General features: G+C 40.7%; 1 protein-coding gene across 1 annotated transcript in view; it reads right to left on the bottom strand.

Moving 5' to 3' along the window:
- The window catches only part of LOC129103902 (synaptosomal-associated protein 25-B-like), a 34651-nt gene extending 14134 nt beyond the window's left edge, over positions 1-20517 (bottom strand). Inside the window, exons 1-3 of the mRNA XM_054614546.1 lie at positions 20489-20517; positions 5429-5535; positions 3911-3952 (exon numbers count right to left, since the gene is read on the bottom strand). Coding sequence (XP_054470521.1) covers positions 3911-3952; positions 5429-5500 — 114 coding nt within the window. The 5' untranslated portion in view covers positions 5501-5535; positions 20489-20517. The remainder of the gene's footprint in view (positions 1-3910; positions 3953-5428; positions 5536-20488) is intronic.
- Positions 20518-21244: the final 727 nt, after the last annotated feature.

Here is a 21244-nt window from a genome sequence, read left to right as displayed (position 1 = left end):
AAAGGGGGAATGAAATGACTTTTTTAGATTTCTTTTTTCAGGGCAATAGTGTAGTCATATAACAGCCTGCCTGAATGTAATATCACATCCATCTTGTTTAATGTATTCTCTGACTTCAGGCCTGACGCTGCCCGTCAAATCAGATCCCCCGTTTCTCTGCTCCACTTGATGTCCTTCGCAGGCTCATCTCTACCTCTCTGTTTATCTTTTTCATCACTCTGCTCATCTCATTCCTCGTCCCTCTGTATCATTTTCTCTTTTTCATTTCCATCTCCCTTCGCCCGCTTTCTCTACAGATCATTCTGACCCACTGAGCAGTTTCTCATTTCGGTTCTCTGCCTGGTGGGAAGATAACCGCTTTCATAAGAACTTTAATATCTCTGGATCTTTCTTGATAAAAAATCTGTTGCACTACCAAGTTCATTCATTACACCACATTTTGCTAATACATTAAAGATACTGTACATTTGATTTATTCTGCTAATCCATAGATTTTGCATGTATGTCAGAAATTTGTAATAATCATTAACAATTCACTGAATATGGTAGACATTTCATTCCTGATCAGCTAGAGAGGCCACAAAGCTAGTGTAAGAATAAATACAGTGAAATGTGAAGAATTCTTTACCATATCTTATATTCTAGACTAATTCATTTAAAAGATAATACTGAAATAGTTTCACATTTTGGGAAAAGGGCTTATTCCATTTTCTTGCTAAGAGTTAGATGATACGTTCAATCCCACTCTTATACATCTATCTGTTAAATATGAAGCTTCTGCCAGCAGCTGGTTCGCTTAGCTTAGCATAAAATTAGAAACAGATAGCCTGGCTCTGTCCTAAGGTAACAAAATCTGGCTTCTACCAGCAAATCTACAAAATAAATTATTAGAGTTTTCTCATCAGATTAAGCAAGGTATAACATGTTCATTAGTGATCATTAGAGGTGCTGGTAGTTGGATTGCTGGACAGTGGCTAGCTGTTTCCTCCTGTTTACAGTCTTTGGGCTAAGCTAAGCTAGCTGTCTGCTGGCTACAGCTACAAAATGAAGGTCACGTTGCACGCTGGTCTGGAGAATGAATTATGGATCCCATTGCATTTGACAAGGACACAATACATCACTCACTGTGAGTGTTTCTACCGTCTGACCTCTAACTGACATTCTTTTACAGACTTTATGTTTGAGGACATTACAGTGATAAAATAACCAGTAAAGAATGTCTTCCAAGTCCCAGTGAGGTCAGAGCCTCTCTAGCTTCTGTACCGCTACGTATTCTCCAGTGAAACTGAATATTTGAGCAGTGTACATTTACAAGAGGGTTTTAAATGAAATCCTTTCGCATTTGATTGGACTTCTAATAGTAGGTGGTCTCAGAATATAGCGCGAAAATATTATTTAAAAAATGTATCATAAGTTGCATTAACTACAATAGAGAGACAGTGTCAGTATCACTATCACCACTCTAAACCTCAAACTATCACAAATAATGTATTATTTGTTACGCCGTGGTTTTCAGATTTACCTTGTAAATTTGCATTCCATTTAAATTGATTTCACCATGTTGCTCTCTACTGTAAGGTCATGCATTTCAAATGAGAATCCATCACCATACAGGTTCTGCATGGATTTTATTATTACATTTTAGGTATTAGGCCGATGAGCTCAATCAGAGCGTCTTACTGAGTACAAAAGTGGAATAAGCTTGCGTTTCTGGATCATGGAGCTTATAAGAAACAAAGAGTAAAGAGAGGAAGAGTCAGAGCTGCAGTGCATTATAGTGTAGGTGTGAGGATCATGTGAGAGGAAAGTTAAAGGAGAGGAAAGAAGCCTTAAGGAAGGTAAGGTTGGATTTATTCTATAAGGTCATTTCACCCATATTTGACTTTCTCTTGATTGGGTTTTTGTGATTAAAACAATTATTTTTATATATGGTCTCAATATTCTTACAAATGATCTGACATCAGACGGATCATTTGTAAGAATATTCAGACTACAAACTCAAACAAACCCAGATACAGTTGTATAATATCTATTGTATTGTATGAAGAAGCCCGTTGAGCCTCATCCATAATCCATGCTGCCACATTGCAGTCTATATTGAGCCCCATTTCTCTGGGGGGATGCTAAGCGAGAGGGATAAAGAGCATGCTGTCAGCGAGAGAGGTGCGGAGGAGCCAAAACATGACACAGTCGCTGTTTGTCTCAGCTCCAGAACTACCATGTGGGAAAACGCACTCTCTACTAACAAACCATCTTCAAATCAGAGACAAACAGTTGCAATGAACAAATGGCATTCCCTTGGCATTTTCTTCAAAAGGGCAAATATTCAGCTATCGCCAGTGAAAAGGCTTGTCTGTCGAGCGGGCCCTCGTTCAGGTTGGCCCCAGGTCTCCCCTCTGTCCCTTATGGCTTTGTCTCATTAAGACACAGACGCTGGTCCAGGGGTTAAAGCAAGGCCGTGTCTCTGAAGCCAGCAGCAGGAACTAGAGGTCCCAAACAAGCTCATGGCAATCTAATGCCAGTAAAAACAGCAAGATCCGCTTGGAAATATGTATTCCAAACACTGAATTTGAATGCAAACATTATGAAGGACTTCCTGTCTTAATAATTATAGACAAACATGTTAGCCTATAGGAGAGCATCACATGCAGTGAGGTCTTCCTTAATGAAGTCTTTGTTATGTCTCTGAAGAGTTCTTCTCCAATGCAGAACATCACGTTAAGGGTTAAAGTGACTGGCTTTGGAATATATTTTCTCCCATAAAGACCTATCCCAGGCACCTGGCAGTTTACCCCTCCATTAAAGGGATAGTTTGGGTGTTTTTGAAGTGGGGTTGTATGGGATACTTATCCATAGTCAGTAGAGGGCTGTCAACACGCCCCCAGTTTGGAGAAATGGACAGGAGTACCGACACAAAGCAAAGCAATGTCCTGCTGTGGACTGGGGCAGCAGAGAAACAGATTTTAGCCACCTAAATAAAATCAATATCCATATAAGTGTAGGTTTCCTTTTAAGTTTCTACAGATGGTCGCTGTGCTTGTTGTCCACACTCCACTGACACAAAGCACTCAATGTTTAGCTGGCAGTAGGAGTAATGTGTGGTCTACCACTGTTGACCATAAATCTAAATAATATTTTTATCATTTGATATTTGATACCCTAATATCTACATCAATCCTAAATATTGACTTTTCCAGGTTTAACAGGCTTGGTTACAGAATAGTGATTTCTGAGCTTATTTTAGTGTTGGTTCAACATAATAACCATGTCTGCTCATCATATTCACATTGACAGGTTTCCTAAAGCTCCAATAGTGCTGCCCCCACATAATATTATTATATATCAATATATAAGTACAGTATTTGTCTTAATATATAAGAATATGTCTGATTTTGTCAGTATAGCCAATAGCCAATTCCCTGAATAGATCTATGTAATAGTTTCAAGAAAAAATATTATACCATGATATGCTAACTCAACTTAACAGTAGGAGTTTCCTTCAGTTGATATGATTCTACTCTGAGAGCTGTTTGGTTAGGATAAAGCACAGTAAACTTGCATGTTCCCCTGCTGATTCAAGTTTTGTATTTCACCTTTCAAATCACTGTTACTGAATCAGATGAGACAGTCCCGCCTCTTAAATAGTGTTGAGGATGAAGATACAGACTAATTTACCAAGTGACACAAGAACTGATCCATTAGCAGACTCGCCTAGTAGATCCTTTGTTCCTTATGGGCTTCACCTACGACCTACCTCCAGCATGAAGATGAAGTAAAGATGAGGGGCAAAGCTAAACTCTTTATATATACCATACATTTCCATCTGTATTGTCTAGCATGAGGCAGATACAGATACATAAGGGAGCAAGAGAAATGGTTGTTTGTGTGGTCACATGAGTGGCCTACTCACCTCCTCAACCAGAGCCAGCATACGCCGAGTGCTCTCCAGGGACTGCAGGGACAGAAAGAGAGGGCAAATGATTAGCTGAGAGTCCACAAGAGAGCAAATACAGACATACAGCACGTCAGCTGTGACACGACTGGGAGAAGGAAAATGTAAAGGTTTAAAGGTGAAAACGAAAAGACTGTGAATATTCAAATGTGTAGACAGACAAATCCCTGATCCTCAGTCACATAATTATGCTTGATTATTCCTCTCCTCTTCTCTCCGCTGATCCCAGGATTAATTATCTGATTTCTACCTTTCGTTTGCTAACTTTCCGCCCTTTGCAGGACCCCCTTTTGAGTTTAATCCGTTTCTTAGACCAAACACCATTTCATTTCATTCCTAATCCTCATTTGGCTCCTTCCCCTGTGTTATCTCCATCCATCCTACCATCCCTGACTTCCTTATTTCTCCCTCCCCTCCCCCTCCCCTCCCGTCACATCCACGGAGCCTCTTGGCCTTGCATTATCTCCTCATGAATGTTTAATAAGGCCATTGGAGCTGCTCCATTATTCTGCAGCGCAGAATTATCCGCTCCTCCCAAGCTCCTCTCAACTCATTAAAAAGGGCAAAGTTCTTCCATTCTTCAAAAAAAAGAAATAGCATAGTCTTGATTAAAAAAAGACTTTGAGAACAAATTTCTAAAACAGGGAAGGGTCAGTGACTGTGTCTGTGTTGAAGAGACATTTGTGTCCTTATGAGGATGAGAACAGGTCGTTATTGTGATGCTGTTGACAAGAAAAATCTGTTTTGACTGTAGACTAAGTTTTGCAAAAAAAAGTATTTTTTGTTTGTACTTCACCTATAGCGAGTAACATTCTATGTTTATTCTATTTGACAAAATGAGTTAATAGAATGGAAATTAAATTGCATATTTTTAGTTGTGATGGTTAGATGTTAAAATGTTCATGAGGACTAACTACCTGGGTTGTTATCTGCTTTCTGGATTTCCAAAATAAAAGCTAGGCTTGCAAATCACAATTCATATTTTTTCCTTATATACTTTCTATGAAAGGTATATCGCGGACAAAGTAACTGTGTCAAAATCATTGCTTATTTGACTGAAGATTGGAAAAAGAGTTGAAAAGTAATGAAAATACAGATGATGTTTCATTAGACAGATGAGAATGTGTCAAATGATGACAATGCAACACAGATTAATAAACACGTCATGTGCAATTTAAAGAGTGTGTATAACAAGCAATATCTGAGGAAGTAAGACTTTAAACTATCATACACCTCAGCTGGTAACACAGGATCATATGGAATCCTATTGGACCCCCAAATGTGATTTCCAGACAAAACCACCTATTATTTAATGTTGGAAAATATAACATGATGCATTATCTGTCTTTTCAATAATAGAGCAGATAACAGGGTTTGTGTGTGGGACAATCTGTAAGCATGTTTTTGCCATTGTGTGTATGCATTTGTGCATGTGTGTGTGTGTGTGTGTGTGTGTGTGTGTGTGTTCTACTGTACCTCATCGGCTACTTGGTCTGCGCGTGTCTGCAGATCTGACAGCTCATTGCGCATGTCTGATTCGTCGGCCATGATGACTGTTGAACTTTGACCTCAAACAAAAACAACTGGAAGGGAGAAAGAGAGACAGAGACAGAGAGAGAGGTTAGTACAGCAACAACCCTACAAAATAAAGCAGTATGACAAATGTTGCTTTGTGCAGCATGTGACCCGGGGTGTAGGAAAGATGAGCTGGCATTCAGCCCTTCATTAAAAACATTGCTGTGATGGTGGACGTTTGTTGCCTCTGGTTCCATTGTGACATGAAATACTATTCAGGGAGTCCAGCTCGAGTAGCAGATCTGATTTTTAGATCCTTCATTATATACCGTCTGCCTGTGATAAGCTGTAAGACGACTGAACTGCTGAGGTCGAGTCAAGTTCAGATTTCATACAAATGTATTAATACTTTTCTTTCCCCATCTGTTGTCGGATTCATCTCAAGGTTGGACAAGTTGTTTTGTAACAGCAGGGTCGAAGGTTCAATCACTCCTAGCAGCAGCTATTGTCAAAGTGTCCTTCAGCAAGACAGTGAAGAGCTTTTTCCACCAGACCTGAACTCTGTTAACACTCGACAAAAGCGCCGTTTCACACCAACGTCAACTACTTTGTGGGAGGCAGGGACTACAACTCAGGGCAGGTAGAGTTCTCTGTGTTCCTTTAAAAGGTTCCTGTACCAAGTCGAAGCTGTCCAATACCATCAACTGTCAACAGCTCATAAAAAACACCATAAACAGAGGAGACGAAGCAATGTTTCAGGTTTTGAGCTACAAAAGGCCAAAAGTGTTGCTGACTGAGCCAAAGCAGAGGATGAAATTCTTACCTCATAAGCACAAGTGATGCATAATTTACTGTTTAGAACACTGTGGGCAAATAGGCTGTGCTTTTGTGTACAGCCACCAGTCTTGCACGCAACAAACAATGCGCACTTGCACCCAAAAACATTCTGTCCTTTGGAGAAAGCTTGCCGCTACGCCCCTGAGGTCAAACCTCCGCCCTGCTGGCCCAGAGTTTCCTCCCTGGGGATAATTGGTGAATGGAGATGAACGAGAGATGGGCTCCATCACTGCTTGAGGACAAAGTGTCAGCACAGAGACATTGGTTTATTTTTGTTCCTCTGCCGCGCTGCCAGACAGTATTTCATGTAGCCACACGCAGCAGAGCTGGAGGTACGGTCCATGAAAAATGGATGTTGCTGTAACTCTGCAGGCTGACGGAGCGACATGCTGCTGCTGCCGCTGGTTCAGGACCAAGGAGACAAAGGAAACCGGCTCAGTCTCTATGTTCCCTTCACTCCTTCTCTACCTTCCGCCTACGCCACTTCTCTGAACAATTAGGCTTTTAATGAGGCTAATAATCTGATCCAATCAGATCCAATTTGTGCATCTAATGCATTCTTGTTTCCATCGCACAAATCATATTGGAGAGGTTTTCGGTCTAATGTGGCTTGATATGAATTTAACCACCCAGCAGCTTTTAGCTCTCATCATCATTAAAGCCTAATGTAATCTAATCTACTGCAATATACAGTGCAGCAATGGGACCAAGGGGCGGCTGACTTTTGGAGTCAGTCAGGTATTGTGGCTACAGGAGTAGACTGTCAGTTTGATTAATCTGCCACGGCAAAAATCACATTTCATAACCCTGTTTTTCATGGATAAAAAGTGTAACATTTTATGTGCTACAAAAACAAATTCACTTTAAGGTGCTTTGATATTGCTACAGTAGAGTTTGTATTTCTCCTTTAGCCTTCCTATGACACAAAATAGCAAAAACAGCTGTGATTTTTGTGGATATACCACCTCAAAAGTTAGCCTTCTGCTGGAGCCCGAGGCCTGCATCAATCAGTCACTGTCACAAGGTCTCTGAGGTGAATAGACACAAGGTCAGTTTGAGTCACAGCTGGATGTTTGATAAAACTATCTCCTTGTTCTGCCCCGCCTTCTGTCTGTCCGTCTCTGCCTCCATCTCGGCGGAGCCGTCAGGACGGTTAATAATTGAACATGTGCCGGGAAAAGAGATGGAGGGGGGGGAAAAAAACGCCTTTTCAAAGTGCTTCTGTCTTTCTTTCATGCCCTCTCCCTCTCTCTCTCCATGTGTGTGAGTGTGTTTTGTCTGCTATGCCCCTTTAAAATATTTATGTTGACATTTTACATTTTAGCTATTTGGCTGACGCTGTAATCCAGAGCTCCTTTACAATAGGGTGCAACAGCAAAAAAAAGCTCCAGTTCATAGATCAGCTACATTACAGGAGAATCATGGAGGGGAGTCGATGGTTTGCGTCACAAAAAAGAGGAAGGAAAATGGCGGATGAACAGAACACAAATCCACCATGTTTTAGGTGGGACAAGAAACAGTTGCTTGTTGTTGGTTTAACCAGCCAAACATGACTTTTTTTAAGTTGAAAGAGATACAAGACAAAGATAAGTAAGACTTGGCACGTCAGATGGCACATACCGTCTGGAAACAGATTTCTTTCAGGTTTTTATCGTATCTCTGTTCTCCGTTTTAGGTAATGGATGTGAAATTTAAAAGTGGCAGCAAACCAGGACCAAACATATCTGTTTGCCGTGCTCAAATCATGCCCACTTGTTGATAGCGTTCCCGTGGATGTGTTGTCAGCGGCAACGGTATTGACGTCCCAGTGATGCATCTGTGCTCTTCATGTGCTGAAGCGAGACATGTCGCAGTACATTTACAAAGCAACAATGACTTAACTGAATAGAAACTAAATGCTGTAGCATCTCACTCAGTCACTAACATCCAGACCTACGCTCTCACTACATTAATCTTCCCAGTGTAATGTTCTGCTGTGTTATCGATCCGCCGTTGATTCCTTATCCTTATCGTCCTTATCTCTTTGCAGTGGAGTCGCTTCCTGTCAACACACACACACAAAGCACAGCTTCTCATTTCCTCTGATATTGGCTGTTTCTGTCACTGTGTGTGTCGCTCACCTCTCTATCTCTCAACATTATGATTCAAATTGGAACGTTTTTAACCTATTTCTATTAATTCGCATTCTGCGCTTTTACCGTATACAAATTGTATTTGGTGTTGTTAGTTATAATATTTAGGTCCCAAGTCCATTCTCTATACGAAATCCAAGCAAGTTTTCAGTATGTTCACACTGGAAAAGTGTCAAAGGTAAGTGTACTTAAAACAATATGCATTCTAAAAGACCCTCGATTTGAGTGTGCTGTTGTCTTCTCCCACAATGTAATGCACAGAGCTGCTCACAGCTGGAAGAAAGTAATTATAGATGTTCGTGGAACAGCACCAGGAAAACCTCAGAAAACATTACAATAGCAAGTATGTTGATCTTTTAACAAACTGCCAAACTACTATACTCAGATGATTAGAATGTAGTACTGTATAGAATTAGTAAGTAGTATAGACTACTGATATCGGGTACCAAATTTCACGTCAAACGAAGATAATCTAAACGTGATCCTCAGGGAACCATGGATATCTGCATTCAATGTTCTTGTCGATCCGTCCAACATTTGTCGAGACATTTCACTAAAAAAATTACTCATTGTGGCAGGAGATGCAAAGTCACAGGATCGCCAACATCAGTATGAATCGTCCTCTGGGGACCATGAATGTTAAAGTTAAAGTTAAATTTAAAGTTAAAATATTTCAGTCTGGACCATGTGCACACGAGCTAACCAGAGTGTCTGCTACAATGACAACATACAACCAATTGAGTTACAGTAGTAAAAACCAGAAACCAATGGTGTGCTCATGTTAATTCAGCTAGCTACGAGTAAAGATGCAAAACACTATAGTCCCAAATTCTGAGAGTAAACTAAGGATTTTTACTTGTAACATCACTTCATTTAGATCCAGATTCTTCTCTTTGTCTCTCTCCTCCTTCTCCATCCATCACAGTCACTTCCTCTTTAACATGCTTAACATGCTACGTAGACAGACAGAAACACACACGCTTAAGTCGAAGCTGACGTAACACGATGTCCGGCCGTCCCCATCCCCCAACTGCGTCCCTGCTGGCTGTCACTCGTCTTGACTGACGACTGCTGTAAGGCCCGACCTGCCGGGCTCAGCCCGTGGAGAGATTAAAGTCAGCAGGGAAAGAGGATTTACTCTCCACTGATTTCTCTCCTCTCTCTCTCGCGCTCCTTTATCTATCACTTCTCTCATGCTTTCTTTGTTTCACCTGATGCTTTCCACAACCTCTCTGTCCTTGAATGTACAGTATACAGGGTTTCTCCAGTAGCCAGAATGAGAGGGCATATATTACATAAGATTTTAAGAAACAATCCAAAATGAGCTGTACTTAACAGCTGGTGTCAGATGGGTCTTTCACAGGGAAAATCTTCAAGCTCACAGGAAGTGATACAGTTTTCTTAAAAGGAAGTTGGCAGCATGAGACTCTCACCACCTACAGGAACTAATTAATTAATTATATCGACGGGGTTAAGGGCAAAATCTTTATAATAACTGTAAAGGGATGTCTAGAAGTCCGGAGCAAAAATAACCTGACTATAAAGCGCCTCCCATCTAAAAATAAGCAACAGATTCAAGTGGGACAGGAGAACACTGGCTTAAATGAAGACATTAAAAGGGCACCAATGAATTATCGATCGAAATATTAATAGCATTAATCCTAAAAGCTGTTAAAGGGAGACGTGGAGACAGGAGGTTCGGGAAGAGTAAGGACATGACCTCGATGAGCAAAACGGGTAAGAACCTGAACACAGCAGCCTTAGCATTTGTTGTGTCGAAAAGAAGAGTGAAATTGTTATTGTTGTGTTTTATAAAGACAGAACCCCCATCAGCCTCATTGAGCAGTGAAAACGTCCAGCTGACAATATGCAGACTCCTACGTCGTCGTTCTTTTGTTGGATAAAGAAAGTCCTGAATTTATTTCCATCTTGTCTGTCTCCGATTGCCTCCTACTTTGTCTGCCTCATCTTCCATCACGTCTTTTTCCTTCCTACAAAGCCATTTCAAGTCATGTTGCCGGGACCTTTTGAACCAGGTGGGTTTTGTGTAGTGGCGTGTCTATGAATGGAGAGTTAGAAGTAGTAGCAACAACAGAGCAGCGTGCACTTCTGGTACTGAGCTCCAGAAGGGGGCCTGGATTAGCACAACCATACCCTGACACGATTAACATGCAGCCACGCGGCCCCGACCGTGCAGGAATACAACGATAAGCTATTTCGGGCAACAAAGAAGAAATCTCGTCAAAGCATGTAAATGGGAAAAGTTGCACTCTGAAAACCCCCGAAAACACTAAACACCCAGTTGAAGACTTGCACAGGAAGATGTCAGTGATGAAATAGTCTTGTAGGGAAGAATGTGTTTTTACTTTGAAACTATTTCACCTGTTGGTTGGAGTGAAACTTGCAATTTTATACAGTAGTATAAAAAACTATTTATTGCCAAAGTGCATTTCATGGGACCTTAAAATTTTTAATTTATTTACTGTTTCAATGGGATGTCATGTGGGACATAAAACAAACGTAAGTTAAGAAGAAAGGGGCTTTTTTTGATTTTATAGGAGAGGTTGGGTGTTTCTACTTGAAAAGGTCAGGATAAGGTCAACAGCAACCCTTTAATCGTCTCCTCTACCGTTTGGAGGAGTACATTCTCAAACCTCTGGCACTTAGTTGAAGCACGTAACGCAGGATCAATTCAGGAGAGAGTCACACTTGTTAAGGGGCTGTCGCCGTAGCAGACTGACAGGCTGTTGTGATAAACTGCCTCCACTCTGAACCGAAAAGACTGCTATCAATCAAGCGCCTCGATCGGTCGAGGTAAACAACGTTTGCGAGGCAAAATAGGACGTAGGGACGCTCTGGCTGCACGGAAACTCGCAGTCAGGGAAACCAGGTCAGCTTGTTGTATTTTTCTCACGGGTTTACAGAAGCCACTAACCTAAATCTGGGGGATTTTTAGGATAGCTGGTGCACTTTTCTCTCTCTGTCGTGCATTCGCTCTTTTGGGGAGGGGATTAGTTGGGAGAGGCGGCGTGCAAATGAGACGGTGGGCACAGCGTGACTGGAAATTAGCAGAGCTATTTCTGCACTGCTCCCTTTGCTTTGTATAATTGCGAGCAAAGCCGGTTGTGTGTACAGCAATTGTGTGGCACAAAAGTGAACCCCGGGCGAGACAGTGGCAGCAATATAACCCTGGAAGGAACACGCATGAGGGAGCAGTGAAGATTTCAACACACTGACATTGTTTTGCTCTTACTCTTGCACATCTCAGCAGTGTTGCACAAAAAAAACGAAAGTGAGAGAGGTGATATTGATTGAAATATTAATGATCTTGAATAAAAACAGGGCAGAATTGTCTTTAAGGAACATTTAACATCCGTCTCTATTCTGTCCGTTTAACTCAACGTGAAGGAGTGAGTGTTTGTGTGTGTGTGTGTGTGTGTGTGTGTGTGTGTGTGTGTGTGTGTGCGTTTGTTCTGTGCAGGTTAACCCTCGGGTGTGCGAGTGTCGTAGGGTCCAACATCTCACCGCATCAAAGCAGAACCATGTTTCATTATTCACTGGATAGAGGCAGGTCAACATTATTAATGCAACAGCGGCAGGTGAGTACATACAACACATGCAGTGTGTGTTTGTGTGTTTACAGTACACGCCTGCACATGCACATGTACCTGTTCATATGCACGGTTTTTTTTTCTATTTTCTATCCTATCCAGAACTCCATTCCAGTCGGTCTCAGTATGTGGCAGCGAGATTCCATTCTACATTTTCACAGGTTTTTCAAATTTAATGCATCTAATAATACAACTGTGAGTGACCATCTGGGGTCCACACCCAGCTCGACAGAAGTAATGCACTTTAAAAAAAAGAATTACTTGAATGGTTCCATAGTCATGCCTTCATTCTGCATCTGTCTGGCTGAAGAGCCAATCACATCCGCGCAAAACACTTGTGTTTGTACGTCTTCCAGGGTCCAAGCCCCCGACGCAAAAGAGAACCAAAAGTGCACCATCAGCACCTTAACAACACTGTGTTCCCCTGCCATAGAGGTTATAGAAACATGTGCTGAAAGCTGGAAGCTAACTGACTGCACTGATCTGATTTGTCAATATATTTCAATAGATTACGCTCATGCAGTAGTGTTACCTCTCAGATCCTACTCGTACCCTGGAAAATACTTCCTCCTGGTGTCAGTAAGGCTCTTGTTAAGAAGGAGAGACCGTCACAATATATATTATCAAACATGTCGCACAGACTCAGGAGGGTAAAGTACCTGCTGACACTTCATATATTCTCAGACAACCTTCACGTTATATTAGGTAAATCCATACAATAGTGAAAGTTCAGTATTTTTGCCGTGTATCATTTCCGGTACCTCATGTGTCATTGTTTTTTCTTCCTGTCCTCTCTAACTTTAACGGTTCCATCTTTTTGCTTTATTCACACGACACGGCAACCATATTACCGCTACCTGGATTTTATACAGAGGTGGTTTTCCTTATTCGTGGTTAACCTTAATTTCTAGGAGACAGGGTTTAGGTTTTGATTTACATCTCTGCTCATGATGCCAGAGGGAACGTTTCAGAGTATACTCTCTTTGATAGGTTTTATTTTTCCATCCGTGCAATCTTTATTTAAACAACACATCTGACTCCAAGACAAATTACAGTGGGTTCTGACCTTTACTGCTCAGAATGAATCGTTGATTAATTAGTCTATTACTGAAATAAACATCCATCTATTGCCCAAAGAATATGTTAATGCAGTTATATATTTCACCTCCATCACAAGCAGACAAAATATATATATATTTTAGGTCAGTTTTTCATAGTCACACACGCCACACACTCTCAACCTCCATGTTGACTTATAAGCAGTAAACAAATATGCCAAGATGTGACCGGGCCAGAGAGCATGATGGGAGCCTGAGGGCTAAGCTATTCAGACAGAACACCCACCACTTCATGCCTGACTGCTAATGTACTGTACATGTAACAGCCACACAAACACACATAGTCAAACGCGCAAACTAGGCACTAAGATGCTTTACCAGTATAATTCTAATTTTAGAATGAAAATCAAACAGTGACGGTGAAAAAAATGTAATATTAGGGCTTACAGTAATTTCAGTCTGACCGGTCCTGGTCCTGCATGTGTTAAAGAACAATTCTGGATGCATAAAAAAAACTAAATTTGCATTCTTTATCACATTTAACTTCAAAACCAGAGAGTGAAATGATGAAGCCAACATAATGGTCTGAATTATTTGTAGTCTAAATGCATCAGTGATGCACTGTTCAAACTAAAAGACGAGTATTTAAAACTTCAAATCGTCTAATCTGCAGAAAACTGAACAGAAAAACTCTTATTTCTAAACTATTGAAGTTGCAAGAGCAGAATTCTATGTATGTTATAGCACAAGTTGGATTCAACTCTACATCACCATCTATGAAACAGATTTTCATGTGAACAAAATATACTCGAGCCAAGGCTATGAATCATTTCATTATTCCACATTTCATTCCATTCAGTTACACGTCAAAAACTAAAAAACAGGTTTCATCCCTCCTTCAGATTGAATGTGTTCAGAGAGCAGCTTCATAATGGAGCCTCCTGATTTCCATCCAGGCTGAACCGCAGCGGTTGAATGTGAATGGAACAAGGCAGAAAAGCTCATACGGCGCTGGTTTTCATGCCCACAGCAACGGCTGTCGTGCCAATATGGCCTCTACGAATTAAAACATTCCCTACGGAGAGACAGGAAGGACGCGCAGGGGGAAAGCTCCTGTGGAAAATAACAGAGGGAGTCAGGAGGATAAACGCGCAAGCATGATATTTTGGTGCTGTTTTACAGTGAAATGCCCCACAAAAAGACACCTTGGATGTTTTTACCTCCTAATCACTTGTCTATTATGTAGAATCTCAGGCCCTAAAGGGCTAATTCTGCTGGCTAGAATGTGCTGTAACACTGTAAAAGAGGAAAAAGGTCACAACCTGACCACCTGGCAGCACGTTTAAAAATGCAGCATTCATGATGCTCTGATATTTAACACCTTCCCTGTGACGCTGCATCACGAGACACAAATGACAAATGCCTCCCAGCATTCAGCCGTTTTTTTATTCAGCCGTTTTGTTGTCTCATCTGAGCAGGGATGATGAAGCAGATTGCATTTCCGACATTTCTGGGTTATATAATCCAAAGGAGGACGGACAGACAGAAAGCTGCGGGGGGCGGGCTGAGATTGAGACAGGCAGATTAACCAGAGGAAGTGACGGATGGGAAAGACGCAAGCGTGCAGAGGTGGAGGGCTCACTCAGAAAAAGGACACATTCAACGAACGACATCAGAGGGATCATTACGGCAGGATGTCTAGCGTCTGCGTCCAACCGCAGGCGGGTTCTTCAAATGTGACGATCCGTCAACATGATCGCGATTAATTAGGCCGAATGATGTGCGGGCAGGGGAACATGGCGGTTCGGGACGTACAGGATATGCAAAGCAATCATCCTGTGGCCTCCAGGGATAATCACTGCAAAGCCCCACTGTCCCATTCACTGAGGATAAAACCCACTGGATTAATCTGTAGGCCTACAGGATACACACACACACACTCACTCAGAGAGAGAGGGGGGGGGGGGGGGTTACATAACACATGTGGATGGACCACGCTCTTCTACTTTACCTCCCTCATACACGCTTTCCCTTTTTCTTACACATTCACTGCCTCTCTCTCCACTTTCTGTTCCCACTGACAAAACCTACAGTGCACGTGTAATGCACACACACACACACACACACACACACACACACACACACACACACACACACACACACACACACACACACACACACACACACACACACACACACACACAATCTTTCTTTCTCTCCACCACCCCCGCCTTCCCACCGTTCCTTCTCCTCTCTCTTCCTGCATCCGAATGGACACCTGTCAACATGCTGCTCTTTACATGCTGTTCATTTGTACACTCACACATACCCTGTGATGACAGGCGCATATATATATATATATATATGAAAAGATTCTAGGTACATGTACACAGACATGTGACATACAGGATGAATGTAAGAAAAAACATTGCTCGCTGCTTGATCATATATGCACAAATGCATACAAAAATACATAAAACCACAGAGGCACACACACAAATACCAAAACCATAAATGATGTGAGGGACCTGAAGCAGGTCTTTCCATGGGACAAACTCTGAAAATGTATCCCCTTTCCTTTCTTCCTACCATTGCTGTTGCTTTGACATGGATGGAAGGGCCTGGTCTTGTGGGTTTAATTTAATATTGCTTTATTTCATTTTTTGATGTTTGTTTTCAAAATTGTTTTACCTCCTGTGGACTGCTCTGTGTTTGAGAAAATTCAATAAATGAACTGTGAAGGAGAGAAAGAGAGGGTTGAGGAGCAGAGGAATCAGGTTACTTAAGGTCTGCCATGTCATCCCAATCAATAAGCGTGGATAAGCATATCATGATTTCGAATATCTGAAATGATCTGTTTCGCTGGTGGAGAATTGGGATCAGAGCACAGAGTCTCTCTCTCTGTTTCTGTCTCCCTGAAGGGAAAGATGGGTAGATCAGCGCAAGAAACTGTGTTCACATCCCTCTACATGATGGTTCGCTGCCTTTTAAGTTGACAGAGCGTTAAAAGGTGCCCTGTGGAGTTGTTCCTGTTAACAAACAAGAAACGCCAAAATGCAGCGTGTGTCTCCTTGAGCTTGTAAAACCATTGCTCCGTACACAATGCCAGAGAAAAGACAAAGTTTGGGCTATGAAGTCCCAAATCCTACATTCTGTGTTTCAAGTCCTGAACAGAGAGTATTTGTCTGCCTGCTGCTTTACACTGACAAACGGCAACTTTCCCCTCACATTCATGTAACATGATGGAAAACACAGAATTGATCACGTGCACACTTTTTGTTTTTATAACATCATCTTTAACTTTGACGCTTGGGAAGGATACCAAGTCATTCCAAGTCAAAAGAGTAAAGTCTAAAGTCATGAGTCATTGCTATTTAAGACGGTCACATGCCTAAAGTCATGTGACTCAAGTCAACACCTCTGTAAGTAGCACAAACGGTTCAAAGTACACACTGCGTGGGTGAGCCCAAAACATCCGGCGGGGCTTCTAAAAACATCTGCCCCTGCCACAAAAGATTAAAAAATAGCTGAAGATGAATAATGTGCCATTGACAGGTTTCAAGAGTGCATGTCAAAAACAAATCTGTGTATAAAAATATCCCACATGGTTAGAAAAGCGGCAGTTGCCAACAAAGGAAATCTCCCTGCTCAGTTTTCATTCTGAGCAACATGCACAGAGAGAGAAGATTGTGATCACAGCGTGTTCTTGGATGTTACTGTTTTTATTTTCTACCATCTGGCACTTTTGTGGAAGATTACTATTGAAATTCAGGAAAGAGAGAGCAAAAAGAACAAGACGCACAAATAACGAGGGGGAATTAATTAAACCGTGTGACTGTGAAAAGAGACAAGAGGAAGAGTGTGTAGCTGTCGGTGTGCGGATGCCTGTGTTGTTTTTCCCACAGATGTAGAGGGAGGCTGGTGGCAAATATCTCACCATTCTTCTGTGGGCAGGGTGATGGATGGGTGAGTGGTGGGTGCTGAGGGGAGAGAGGGGGTTGTGACAGCCGAGGCAGGAACCATTTTCTCTGGATGAGACAGATTATTCCTGCGCCACGGGTTAAAAGAAAACCCTTTTTTAACAAATGAGAAATCCCAACTAACCAGGTTTTATGACACTCAAATACTTTTTCCAACACTTTACCAGTCAGCCGGATGTTCGGGACAAAACTGTTGTCTTTCAAAGAGCCTGAAAGAGTAGAATACCTGCAGCCAGACTTAATAATTCAGTGCTTCAATGAACATTGCACTCACTAAAACACAATTTCTGAGACAAGGGCCCTCTTTGTCGCAACTCTACTTTACAAAAAAACAACAGCATGTACACAACATATATAAAATCCCTTGCAGAAGCAAACACTTTGTTTAAAACTATATAATGCTGCCTTCTATACAACTCAGAGGTCTGAGTTTTCCCAGTTTAAATGTCCAACTTCTGGTCTCCAGGTGCTCTAAATTCACAACGCCAAAAACAAAACATGGCTGACCATGAAAAACCGATGTTTCTTTGACAAGTGTACACACCATCGAAATCTCAGCAGTGCAGCCTGCACATTTTTCTGGCACTTTCCACCTTTTACAGCGTGACTGTTAACTGTTACCAGCTGCCTTATAACAGGGACGTATTTTGGCATCAGTGGACATGCAGGACAGGTGTTTCTATGTGATTGTATGTATTATTCAAATAAAAGGCAAGCAAAATATTCTTTACGTTGCCTTTTAGTTGATGGTTTTACGATTTACAATGTAAGCTTCCTTTGTTATGATACGTCGGACAGCTGCTTCTTTGGGAAGTCGGGGTGGATGGAGTTGGACTTTGAGTGGGCTTTCCATTGCAGTTTCTCTAGCAGTCTATTTCCGAGGTGTCTGGCATAATCTCTACCAAGATGTATTTTTGCTTCACAACTTAACACACAAACACAAAATAAATAGCTATTTCCACACAACTAAACAAAATATATGCAACTCGTTTCCTCTCGATACTCATATACTCATAACAGTATCACGCACAATTACTTTAACTGAATGTGACATTAACATAGTTACTGTGTTGTACTGTAAATAAAATATATTTTATTGTCCTCCAGTGTTGTGCACACAACACAACAACAAAGAGTGTCCTATTTATAGTGTTCATTCTCTGATTTCTAGTTAGTGATCTAATTGGTTACAGGTGCTTTCACAGGTGCATTCTGGGTGAAGGTGATTGGTAATTGAGGTGGGAACTTCAATGGCAGTGTTTAGCAAACAATACACACAGGCTTTAAGTTTTAAATGATGTGTTTAATGTTTAGCTATTTGCAATTGAGTGTGTTTGTGAATTTCAAACTTTCTATAGTTTCAGTTGCCTGCTACATATATAGAAAGGCTACATAAGTTAGTGCTTTCAATCATTGAAACACGAGAACCAGATTTTGTGTCTTGGCAATTGTGGTCTAAATCCTTAAAAAAAACAATCATTTCTATTGTACTGAAGCAAACATCCAAGTAATATATTAGCTAAATTAAAAGCTTGTACAAGGTTAGGTGTGTTTTAGTTGACTGAGATATCAGTGTACACTGAGTGCTTCGTGGTCATTTCCTGTCCTAATTGAAGAATCTATCTGTTTACTCCTGGAAAACAAATAACACCGGGCTGCCAAACAACGACAACACACGCGTGTTGATCCGCTTAAGAGTCAACCTGAACTCTTTGTCCTCGCTGATATTACTGTAACACAGATACGGTGGCGGGACTGCAAGCAGGGAGGGACAAAACTCTGTATGATGCTCTTTTTTCCCTGAATGGAGGTGTAGTTCCTTTTTTAAGAACAAAACGGCTATTTAAAAAAAAAAAAGTCCTGCCTTGAATAATAAAGTAATTTAGATATATTAATCTAGTAAACAAGGCTCATTACACATTTTCACAACATCACACATAATGAGACAGGCAAACACAAACATTTCTATAAATATTGTTGTGAAACCAGCCGTTAACAATCTCTTTAGGAATAAATACTGCGCTTCACTGAGTCAGAGAGGTAACTATATGTTCCTGTATCCCCCGCACAGAGACACAGGAACACAACACTGCTGCCAGAATATTGGTGTGCCAAACAACAACAGTGCTTTGGTCTTCCTATCAAGTGCAGACAGACAGACAGATAGATAGATAGATAGATAGATAGATAGATTTCCTCCCAGAACACAGACAGACAGACAGACAGATAGATAGATAGATAGATAGATAGATAGATAGATAGATAGATAGATAGATAGATAGATAGATAGATAGATAGATAGATAGATAGATAGATAGATATAGATAGACAGATAGATAGATAGACATAGATAGATAGATAGATAGATAGATAGATAGATAGATAGATAGATAGATAGATAGATAGATAGATAGATAGATAGATAGATAGACAGATAGATAGATAGATAGATAGATAAATAGATAGATATATAGACAGATAGATAGATAGATAGATAGATAGATAGATAGATAGATAGATAGATAGATAGATAGACAGATAGATAGATAGATAGATAGATAGATAGATAGATAGATAGATAGATAGATAGATAGATAGATAGATAGATAGATAGATAAATAGATAAATAGATAGATAGACATAGATAGATAGATAGATAGATAGATAGATGATAGATAGATAGATAGATAGATAGATAGATAGATGTAAACATTAAGTCAAAAGGGAATCATCCCATCTCAGAGAGAAACAGCCTCTCCTCCATCACAACACAGCACTGTGGCCATGACTGCTCCTGAGAGACCAAAGCAAACAAAACAACATCCATCTGCATCTCCATCTCCCAAAATGTGACCACGAATAGCAGACATCGATCCTCTTCCTTTTCCAAAAGCACATCTACTTGTTGGAGGTACAGAGCCCATTGTTCCTCCGCCTGGTTTCACAACAACTGGATACAACTTCTACGCAGCAGAGATATCACTTGTTTAATGGAGAAATAAAGCCTCTGACGTGTATTTCCGCACCACCATGTGTCGGTGAGTCTCGTCTGTGTCTGCTGCTCCGGAGCTGTCCGCGGTGCTGAAACACCGTCCTCCCTCAAAACCAGCTTCATCCTTTCATGTAATCCTCACAACAAACAACCAGTTTAATCCCCTGGTTTATTTAAGACAGGTTCAGCAACCCTTACAGTGATTTAGACCTCAGGTGCGACTTCATGGGCTTTGACTTTACAACACATTGGCTTTAATAAGAGACAATCACACAGTGGCTGGAGGAGACTTTAACCAGGAGCCACATCACTGTGATACCAAGAAAAAAACTAAAATATTTTATGAATAATTCAAAGTTTGGGTGTTGTTGTTCTCTTTTATGATAGTGAAGCCAAACAAGGCAAACCTACCTGGTTAAGTTTATTCTGCTCTTCTTCTTCTTTCTTCTTCTTCTTCTTCTTCTTCTTCTTCTTCTTCTTCTTCTTCTTCTTCTTCTTCTTCTTCTTCTTCTTCTTCTTCTTCTTCTTCTTCTTCTTCTTCTTCTTCTTCCTTTTTATTTGTGCTGTATTTGTTTCTACACAGGATGAAGATGTGGGTCCGTGCTGCCGCTCCGCTCTACCGGACTGTCCCCGTGGAGACGCGCCCTCCTCCTCCTCCTCCTCCTCCACCCCCACGTGTGAAGCTCCACGGACTAAGAGCTCACACACTTCCTGTTTATGTTTCACAAAACAAAATGTTTATAAAGTTAGGTTCAAATCAAATGTATTTTTACATTTACTGTTATGTACTACAGTGAGTAGTACACAAGCCTCACCACTGTCCCTCATCAACATTATTTTATTTATTTTTTATTTATTTTATTTATTTTATTTATTTTATTTTATTTATTTATTTTATTTTTTATTTTTTTATTTTATTTTATTTTTTTATTTTATTTTATTTTATTTTATTTTATTTTATTTTTAGTTTAGTTTATTTGCACAATTGAAAAATATAAAAAACACAACATTGATAAATGATATTACAGTGCAGGAAGAGGCAGAAAGCCCACTGGGCTTATTTGAAGCCTCCACCTATATAATATTTAAAAAAAAAATCACAATACTATAACGAATACAAAAAGATAATACATATGAAATACTGTTGAAAAAGCAATTTTACAAGAT

Source organism: Anoplopoma fimbria, chromosome 2 (genome assembly GCF_027596085.1).
Source record: "Anoplopoma fimbria isolate UVic2021 breed Golden Eagle Sablefish chromosome 2, Afim_UVic_2022, whole genome shotgun sequence".
Classification (NCBI taxonomy): domain Eukaryota; kingdom Metazoa; phylum Chordata; class Actinopteri; order Perciformes; family Anoplopomatidae; genus Anoplopoma; species Anoplopoma fimbria.
Note: the sequence above shows the minus strand (reverse complement) of the source record. Positions and strands in the feature narration are given on the sequence as shown.